The sequence below is a fragment of the Tigriopus californicus genome, chromosome 10 (assembly GCF_007210705.1).
Source record: "Tigriopus californicus strain San Diego chromosome 10, Tcal_SD_v2.1, whole genome shotgun sequence".
NCBI lineage: Eukaryota > Metazoa > Arthropoda > Copepoda > Harpacticoida > Harpacticidae > Tigriopus > Tigriopus californicus.
This window is the reverse complement of record NC_081449.1, coordinates 2,255,017-2,264,774: the sequence shown is the minus strand read 5'-3', so window position 1 is coordinate 2,264,774 and position 9,758 is coordinate 2,255,017. Positions and strand designations below refer to the sequence as shown.

Here is a 9,758-nt window from a genome sequence, read left to right as displayed (position 1 = left end):
CATGTTCCATCCTTTCATTCATGAATCAAACCCGACCAAATGAAAACATGTCAAACAGTTGTGGCACTTTCCGCGTTCGGTGCATTTATTTTTGAACATGATCGCTAATTTACCCCTCTCAAGGACGTTATTCACTCGATTGTTTTATGATCAAAATATTCTCACATTCAATAGCGTCTTCGGGTTAATTGCACTTTTTGCCGGAAAAGATTAGTACGATCTAGAGGCCAGAAAAGCAATTGAGACAGATGTTTAGGGTTCTAAAGGAACGAGTAATTTAAGTGAGCGGCGTTATGACGTCATAGTAGTTTCTGGGACGCCACTGCCTCTTAAGTCATAGACAAGAAGATCAATTAATAGGTTAACTATGTTTTAACTGAGCTATTTTTAAACAGGTGTAATGACAAAATCATAAACAAATTTGTACTTTTCCTTTTGTGCAAAAGCCGATAACATGCTTAAAGTTCAGAGATCATACATTTTCTTTTGGCAACTTCTTTACAGCTACTGAGAATGGGATCCCCTGCAGTTCAGGACGGAAAACGGTATTTATTTTACTTGATTTTACGTTCATGTAATGTTTGATCCACCCAAGAATTAGAGGCTAGCCCTAGAATGTAAGGTTGATCAAGAATTTCGGTCAAAAACTTGCCCAAGTTTGATTTGAAAATGCCACAGGATCAACAATGCCTACCTACGTATTCCTTGCGCACGGTGGTACCCACAACACTGATAAAGTTTTTGTGCAAATGTCAAAACTTCTAGTAACGAATTTCGTCGTTATTGAAACAAAAGGAACAAATCAATTGAGTAAACGATAAGATATCACGCTTTCAAGGTTGCATTTCCATCAAATTTGACTACAAACTGCTCCAGCTATATCTTAAGGCAAAGAAATATAATATGCTTTTTTTTCATGCTCAAAATAGAAATAAAAATATTTCACTTTTTTTAAGCAGGTAGAAAAATCTGAAGAAAGTCTGCTCTTAAAACTTACTTAATGGCAATATTTCACGGTTGTGATGCCATACCTGTCAATGGTAACTTCAATCAAGCTTACTCTTTTACTTTAGTCACAGTTTTAAGTGACCTTTTTGCCACTTTTAGCTTTTAAAGAAGTTTTAATGAAATGGAAAGCATTATTTCTTGTCGTGTCATTGAATAAGACAATATTGGTAATAACTGGAAAACATGATTAGGTGATTTTTCGATCTTTTTAGATGTAAAGCGTAAATTTCAAGTTGTAATAACAAGCCATCTGCTAAATTGAAGTCTATAGAATTTTACGTCAATGCATGGTTAAGAGTACGTTTAATACTGATTGACTACGTTTTTTACAGTGATATATTTTAGTGTGCTTTAAGTGATTTAACACACTCATCTGACTTTGGCCTTGTACCGAAATAGTATTAGGAGCAATTTATTTTTAAAAGTTGAGGAGTCAAAAACTAAGATAATCATAGCATTTATAAAAGAGTCATTTGAAAAAGATAAATCAGACATCATGTAATGGTAGACGATAATTTGTTTAGCTTTTTTCACAATGTTCGTATTTGAAAGGAAGTGGAGTAAATTCAATGGAAACACTCAATTTTTCAGCCAAATTGGTGAAAATACAAAAAACACATGCAATTACTGCAAGGAGATTGGAAAAAGTGAAATTTGCATTTTTGGACAGCCCTGTTGATGAGATGATATTATGAATGGGATCTTAGTTTTTGGCTTGTCCAAAATCATTTTTTTTCTTTTAACAGAAATCATCCAGCTTACAAATTTGTGATATTCCGTAATGTTATCTCCAAGGTCGGGAAGATTTCCTTGAGACACTTGTGTTAGGTATAAACGGTAAAGAAGTCTATATGCATAATGATATTGGGAATTTGCCACGTCTAACGTCTTCTTCTGTGTGAGTTATGTTTTTTTTCACCAAAGATTCAAAGTTTTGATTGCAAAGGTATGGAAACCTTTTTCAGAAATTATATTTCAGTCGCTTAAAAATGGCTTTCAATGACTATTTCCCTAGAGATGATACGATTGTGAAAATACTTTTTTTAGTGTGGGGACTAGGACTTATAATGGATTTTCGGAACAGTATAAGCGTTTTATTGGGTGATTTTTTACGTGACAGGACCTTCTTGTGTCAAAGTGTCGAAATTAGTCATATTTAGGTTATGGAAATCATTAATTGCCCATTGTTCAAAAACAAGAACGCGTAAAATTGGACGTTGAGGTAGGGAAATTAAAACAAATCATACTTAATTTTTGAAAAATCTATAACTGATATGTCATCAGAATGTCATGCCAAAAAATAGGCTTTCTCTGAAAAAATAATAAATTTTATGTTTAGCAATGAATAACATTTTTGAATTGTATGGGATGCAATGTTGGAAGAAGGTTTTTTCCCAGAGCAAATGGACTGGTGTTGTTCAAAACCTTAGTTTTAAGGAAGGAATAATCATGCCCAGAAGCAAGAGGGTCCTCCCAAAAACTGCTTTTGCTTTCAATACCCCGTTCATTTCATTTTTTGTGAACTACTTTTTTCACACTTCTCGACATTTGTATGTATGCAACGAGTATCAATCCTTCTGTTGGAATTCCGCAAGTCGCATTTAGGCCACAAAAATTAAAAACCACTTGGAATAACCACATTTCGAGAATAAAGTGCTCGTCAACATTCTTCTACCCTGCCAAATATGTTTGATCAACTTTTTTCCTGAAGCCATAGAAAGATACCAAATAACCACAAATGAAGGTATTGCATCATAAGAGGAAAAATTGAAGAAATGTCCCCGAGTAACCTTTCGGTTCCCTGAAAAAATAAACAGACACAAAAGTGGCTAGAAAGAAAGTTTAAACATATGGAAACATACGCCAGTGGTCATTCAAAGAGGGTGTTTTAAACTTTCAAAAACACTTTTCCAAAGCAGTAAATGCTGGCTTGAATGAACGTGAATACATTTCATTCTCATGACCCAAGGAGCCATGATTCTAACTGATATTTCAAACTTTGTTGGAAATGCAACATATCTGATCTATTTAATTGTTTTGGACCTGTTCCTCCTGATCAATTCTTTTTAAACTCAAACACTGTAGACCCAAAATGACCCTTCGCGAACTTTCCCCTCTTATCTCCTTTAATCTTTTTACAATCTTAAACATGTCTGAATTCGCAGTCAGAAAGACAACCTTTTCAGTTTTTTTTTTATTTGTAACAATAATAAGACATCAAAAAAGGAATATGAATATTTTGTAAAAAGCTCATTAAGCTCATTTTTATACAACATTTTGACATATTTGAATGCAGTTCAGTAAGTGAAGAAGTTGAACGGAAATTGATACATTTATGCTAGCTATTTCGATTTCAGCATTAACCCTTAGTTTTATGGCACTCATGGACGTTCATGTTTTGGCTGGTTTAGCATTGCAGCTAAGGGGCCTATTACCCCTTTTACGGAGCTATCGTCTTACATCAATCGTCTTAAAATGGCAATTTTGAATCTACAAATCATTCATTGAATTTGCCCTCGACTATGACTTTAGGACGCGTCAAAATATGAACCTTAACTTTGGAGCTTTAGGCATTATCTTTTGTTATTCAAACGACGAAATTAGAATTTAGTTTTTCTCATTTAGCCAACGAGCAATTACCATGTAAAAAAAAGAACATTTAGCCACATTTTGAACCGTTAAACTAACAAAGCACTTCACTAACCAATCATAGTCAAACCTTTTTCATGTCTTTATAATTTATTTCTACGCTTTCATGACCTATTTTGGCCAAAATTCACAATCTAAAGACCAATTATTTGTTAGCAACTAAATGTTATTTCTTCAAACTTATTCAAAATTGCAATAATATTCTACTAATCCCTAAAGTTAAACAAAGATCAAGACTTGTGCAGATATGCCAATCATTATTCTAACCAAAAGAAATCAGACCAACATTTTAAGTGCCAGGTCTGTGATTCTATGTCTTTTGGTGGATCAGATATTACCTCAATGGAAAGGTACCTTGGAATCAACCATCTTGTTTAGTCCTACCGGGAATTAGAACAGTCTGAGCAGTGGTTAACATGGCCGCAAAAAGACATAATGATGTTGGTTCTTTTTTCCAGTCCGACCACGTTTCAAATTTGAATCCTGCAACTATTTTGATTAGTGTGCAACCAACTTATCGAGGCTAGTTTTGCCAGTGGGTCTGTAGAATCCGGTTGGTTGATTTGTTGGCAAATTACCTTGCCTACCTTGCCCCTACATACGAGTGTTGGCAGTCCGTTCAATGTCTAATATGATGTAACCGCACAAATGCAATTGCATCAGGGTGGGTTGGGTCGCACTCCAGCATTAAAGGCAACTTTGTACAAAACCAGAGGTTGCACTATGAGAAGTTCTAATGGTACTAGGATTTTATTCGCAAAAAGGTTAATCTATTCTTATGGTTGGCGTACCGCATTCAACAGGATGTAACAATCAATTCATAATATTCATGTCGTCGTTCATTTTGGTTCGGAATTTATGACCTGCTTACCATCAGCCAAGAAAGAAACCCGAAAAGCAAGATCAATCATATTAACAAAATGTCCTTTCAACGGGAGGAACCAGAAAACATTATTAATCGAATTGAATAAACGGATGCAAAAGGTTTACTAGATAAAGCCTTCATTTCTAATTATTTAACACCAGTGCACTTAAGATCACCTCCTCAGGGGTGAATCTTGTTTTCGTTGAATGACATGCGCCATTTTTCATTCCTAGCAGTTTGAGAACTCGTTCGATTAGCTTAGGTGCTTGCCATGGAATCATTGGTTAAACTTTGGATTAAAAAAAAATCATGGTTTAGAAAATGAATATTCATAGATTCTAGCTTCTATCAGCCAAAGTAAAGAAGACGTGAAAGAAAAGTCATAAGATTAGGAATTCCGAATCCTAAGAAGCTCCTCTGGACTAAGATACCTTTAACCATTCCCATTCAACACTCTTTGCGTCAGTTGCACTCCCGAACGCTAAACGAATGCACTCGATCAGTTCTTGCGAATGGAGTATTCTAGATATGGAAATTACAACCAGAGCTCGCTGAAGGTTTTTTATGGCAGTAAAAGAGGGCCAATTGCATAAAAATATGGCAGTATAAATTAAAATTGCCAAGAGTTTATCGTCAGAAAAATAAACATGTTCGACTCTCTTGCGTCAATGGGCCGATGGGGGATTTTGCAAACAATTGAAAATTACACAAAATAAAAAACCTTCTTAAACTTTCCCGTTTTATACTAAAAAAAATCAGGACATCGCGGCAAATCCAGCTATTGCAACTGATTCAGCACTCGTATTTGAAGGTATGAAGCAAATAAAGATACACTTTTTTCGTGGCTCAATTTTATAGGGTTCAACTTGTAAACTGATTAATGGTACCTTCAGCAAGCCTTGGCCAAAAAAGATCCCTCAGGGCTGCATCATTTTTTCTTGTAACGTCAAGAATCTCTACCCCGACGCCTTCTCCAAGCGATCACAATCTTCACTATAAAAGGAATCAAATGTCCGGGAATTGGCATCACATCAGCTCAGTTGGTTGAGGCATATTCACCAATTGTGGGATTACAGATCAAAATGTATAAGGTTGGTAAACAAAGATTGGGACAATTTGGCCTCGATTATCCCTGACCCTCTCACCCGTGTTCTTCACAGTTCCTTGCTATTGCATTCCTCCCTTTGGTCTTGGCCGCACCTGAACCTTCAGGTGGTTACGGTTATAGAGCCGCTAGACCCGTCTACGGCCCTGTGGCTGTGGTCAAGCAAGGACCCGCTTGTCGAACCGAGTACGAGACTGTCATCACTAAGAAGTGCGCTACCTCTTACGAAAAGTCCTGCCGTACCCAAGTGGAGACCAAGTACAAGACTGTCTACGAGACCCAATGTGACACGATCAACGTCAAAAAATGTGTCCCTGTAGCTCGTCAAGTTCCCGATCAGGTGTGTCAGGTCCGGAACGAGCAAGTCTGCACCCAGGATACCCAAAAGACCTATGAAGTCTCGTACGAGAAGCAATGCCAGGATATCGCCAAGCAGGTAAATGGAACATGTTCCAGAAAAACTAGCCATCAAGAGAGATTAGGTTCAACTTAATCATTAATGCTCTCGGCAGAACTGTGCTCCTGCAGCCGTGGGTTACGGTCATGGACGTTATGGTCGGTCCGCTGATCCCTCTGGTTATGGACCCAAGTGTTCCACTATCATTGAAAAGGTCTGCACCCAACAGCCCGTTAAGGTTCCCAAGTACGTGAATGTGCCCCGTTGCTCGAATGTGCCTAAGACCGAATGCAAGGACATCACCCGCACCGTGACGGATACCAAGTGCAGCAACATTCCTCAACAGAAGTGCTCGCAAGTTCCCAAACAGGTAGGTCCAATCCCATTATGAGACGTCAAGGGTTGAAATCATGCTATCTTTACGCACTTAGGATTCGTATGAGGTGCCTTTGGAGATCTGCGAGAAGATCCCTATGGAACAGTGCGTGGATGTACCCAAGCAAGTGGCCAAACAGGTCTGCAAGGAGTACAAGCACTGAGAAAAAGACCTAGCTCATTTTGTACAGAACAACATCCATTGTTTGTTTGTTTGTTTCATCCATTCAAAACCATCTATCTAGTCAGGATTGGCTTGTTTACGACCTTGGAACAATAAAGAAAGAAGGAATGCGACTTTCATCTGTTTCTTAATGGATTACTTCGATATCAACAACCAGCGGGTTCAAAGTAAGCTGGAACATTCTGTTCCTGGTTGGTGTCATCCCCATTAATCATTGACTCGGATTCACATTTAACACGTGCAGCGCCCTTTGGTTCCATAAATGAGTTCGAGCTCGTGAGCAATCGTCTCGAAAACCAATTTCTTCTGGATCTCGATGCTCGTTTCATTTCGTTGACTGAAGCTCATCTCTTTGGTTTTAACTCCAGGTTTGTGAATGAGGAAGGCGTTGTTGAGGACGTGAAACTCGTACTCTTGCACACACATGACGTAGCCCTAAAAGGTTTAAACTCGAATATAAAGCTATGAACATGATCCAGTAGATGTAATTGGCACACCCACCTGGGTCATTTTGTCTCGCTGTCCATCCCAACTGAGTCGCTCGTCATAAAGTGGATCAGAGTGGGAGCCAATGAAAATTGGCTCCCAATGCTCGAATGGAGGCTGCCGGTTTCCAACGGTGAACACCTCCATTGCGCCTGGAAGAAAATGGGTAATGAGATTTTGCCTTGTCAAACATTCTCTCTGGAGAAGATTTGCTGAATTAGCAGAAAACGATGCCTAATAAGCCTTTCAATATACAAAAAATCCCCCCTTCTCAACGTTCACCGCTCCAATAGCATCTGCAACTTTTGGAACACTATCTTTTTCAAACGCCCTATCACCATTTTTTCAATTTGAAGCAGAAACCTTTCGTAGCGCACAAATTGACTTTTAGAATGCAAAAAAAACAAGTGCGAAAAAGTGGAGAAAAAGGATGTTTAGAATGAACGAAAAAAAGGCAATGAATTGCAAAAACGTTGCTACCACAGGCAAAATTCTATGAAGACAATTGGATATACTGGGTGATTTTTTGAGCTTCTTTTATGTATTGACAAGAAATCAAATCCTCTTTTTACAATGCTTGACATTAGGACACTTTTTAAGTGATTCCGATGATATAGTACGGTAAACAACTGATTCTTTTCGAGAGTCTATTGCTTAGGGCACTTTTGCTCACTTAAGGATTAGATTTTTCGTCCTTTTTGATCCACAAGTGAATAAAGTCCTTGGTCTCAGAAGTCATCTTTCTTTTTGTTACGTATCATCACAGGAAGAAAAGAAACAGGTCAAAACAATGAAAATGGGTCCCAAAATCCCAAAATTTAATAAAAATATTTTTATCTCAAAACATTTTTGGTCTGACTCTAGTTATAAATATTGGAGTTGAAGACAACTTACCAGGACTTGCGTCGGCAATCCACTCATTCCACCTGGGGACCAAATGACAGCGCAAGCAAAAACTGAAGTGGAACGTGTGGATCACGTTTAGGGCATATAATTCAATCAGTTCTTTCTTTGTGCTGGGCAATGATTGACCTTCGTCAATCTCGAAAATCACCAGAGGATACACCTTGGGCTTGGGGGATCTCTGAATGGGATCATTTCTGCGGATCATGTCCAAAAACTCCGGTATGAAACCCGGACTTGGATACAATTCAATGTCACATGGAAAGACAAAATGAGTATTGGAAGTTTCCCGTGCCACATTTCGGGCCACGTTCACGGGATACGGGAGATTGTTCACGCTCTTATACAATTTCTCCTTGACTGGGTTGATTTCTTCAGAAGAGTATTGGTTACATTTCGCAATATAAGTGCTTATATCAACGGGTTTAAGAATAGGTTGGAATGAGGGTGGCATGTGGTTGAAATCGAAGAATAAATGAAATGTAACCAAATCCCTGACCAGATCAGACGTCTGACACTGGCGTTGATACATGATGGCCTTGACAGCCGTGCTGAAATCCGTGCTTGGAGCATAAATTGCCAAGCTGATCGGGCCTTGCCAACGTTCCAGGAGAGGTTGAAGATTATTCAGAAAAGTCGGATCTGAATGGGTGGTGAAAGTAACCGATTCATTGCAATGAAACCGCTTATTGGCTTGAATATAGTTCTCAAACACCCAATATTTTCCGCGTTGAACAATCCTGGGACCAATTTCCTTGTCAAGACAGGTCAAGTCCTCGTTCAAGTGGAACTTGTCTTGAGATTGGGAACACATAACGGTGAAGTCATAACCAAAGTCCGATTTTGTCAGAAAAAGGCCGTGCCAATGAAATATTGAACAAAATCAACAATAACACATTATTATGGCATTAGACTGTGTTTTTCAAATTGCCCTAATAAGAAGGTCAGTAATTGAGGTTGCTTTGGCTAGAATGTTATGACATTAAAAAAATACTTATCACGATAATCGTGCCTTGCCTTTTGGATCTTTGGACCCTATCTGCTTCAAGTCTGCTGAAGCAATGCAATTGTGTAGTGAGGCTTTTAAGCCACGTAGTCACTCTTAATTTATTGAAATATTTTCTTCACACATTTTCAAGTTTTTATCATTAACATATGTTCATTAACTCAAAATCTAAACAACATAGAGTTGTATTTTGTGACTCAAAATTAACGCGCACTCAAGCATTTTCTGTCATAACTTCATAAGTGACATTTTCTAAGACTTCCATCAAAAGGTTTATATTGTAGGTTTGAAAAGCAATTACAATATGAACATCCTCATATCAGCCAAGGAAAGATCTGGAAGATCTGGTCAGCTAAATCTGACAACTGCAATGCTTTGGTGGACCAGTTCATTAGTCAATAAATTAGTTTTAAATCCTTCCCTATACTTATTGGGGATCGTTTCCCCAACAATACAAGTAAGAGCTGAGCACGCATTTTTATTGACAGTCCTGTCAGAAAAGCGATTTCGGAGGTCTGGTTATGACCTGTGTGAGTCTGCATTTCGTTGACTAGTTGTGAGTGGTTATGAGTAATCCTCGGACATTGGATTTGGTCGCGACGGGCATCACCCTCCAGGTGTATCATGCTCCAGTATACAGAGGCCAAAAACAGAAAAGTGAGCAAAATCCAGCGTTGTCTCCTGATGAAATTGAAGTAGATCATGCTGTGTCCACAAACACGTGTATCCTGTAGAAATTACATGGAATTTTACATGAACCACTGGAATGTTGACAGGGAT

The 9,758-nt window shown here is 38.2% G+C and overlaps 2 protein-coding genes across 2 annotated transcripts; one reads left to right on the top strand and one right to left on the bottom strand.

Moving 5' to 3' along the window:
- The first annotated feature begins 5,453 nt into the window (after positions 1 to 5,453).
- LOC131888490 (uncharacterized) lies at positions 5,454 to 6,696 on the top strand. The gene is made up of 4 exons (XM_059237360.1): positions 5,454 to 5,613; positions 5,683 to 6,063; positions 6,140 to 6,394; positions 6,456 to 6,696. Exons 1-4 carry the CDS (start codon positions 5,605 to 5,607, stop codon positions 6,561 to 6,563), a joined length of 753 nt encoding a protein of 250 aa, XP_059093343.1. The 5' UTR covers positions 5,454 to 5,604; the 3' UTR covers positions 6,564 to 6,696.
- Positions 6,697 to 6,773: 77 nt separating this feature from the next.
- Positions 6,774 to 8,786, bottom strand: LOC131889190 (beta-1,4-glucuronyltransferase 1-like). The gene is made up of 3 exons (XM_059238219.1): positions 7,964 to 8,786; positions 7,085 to 7,221; positions 6,774 to 7,018 (listed from the first exon to the last, which is right to left on the bottom strand). Exons 1-3 carry the CDS (start codon positions 8,784 to 8,786, stop codon positions 6,815 to 6,817), a joined length of 1,164 nt encoding a protein of 387 aa, XP_059094202.1. The 3' UTR covers positions 6,774 to 6,814.
- Positions 8,787 to 9,758: the final 972 nt, after the last annotated feature.

What these genes read in the sequence shown, in the direction of transcription:
- LOC131888490 (XM_059237360.1), top strand. An exon ending in GCCAGGATATCGCCAAGCAG is followed by an intron (nt 6,064 to 6,139) that starts GTAAATGGAACA and finishes TGCTCTCGGCAG; the next exon opens with AACTGTGCTCCTGCAGCCGT. An exon ending in GCTCGCAAGTTCCCAAACAG is followed by an intron (nt 6,395 to 6,455) that starts GTAGGTCCAATC and finishes TTACGCACTTAG; the next exon opens with GATTCGTATGAGGTGCCTTT.
- LOC131889190 (XM_059238219.1), bottom strand. Translation starts at nt 8,786, where the DNA reads ATGTGTTCCCAATCTCAAGACAAGTTCCACTTGAACGAGGACTTGACC. An exon ending in GATTGCCGACGCAAGTCCTG is followed by an intron (nt 7,222 to 7,963) that starts GTAAGTTGTCTT and finishes ATTTTCTTCCAG; the next exon opens with GCGCAATGGAGGTGTTCACC. An exon ending in AGCGAGACAAAATGACCCAG is followed by an intron (nt 7,019 to 7,084) that starts GTGGGTGTGCCA and finishes TAAACCTTTTAG; the next exon opens with GGCTACGTCATGTGTGTGCA.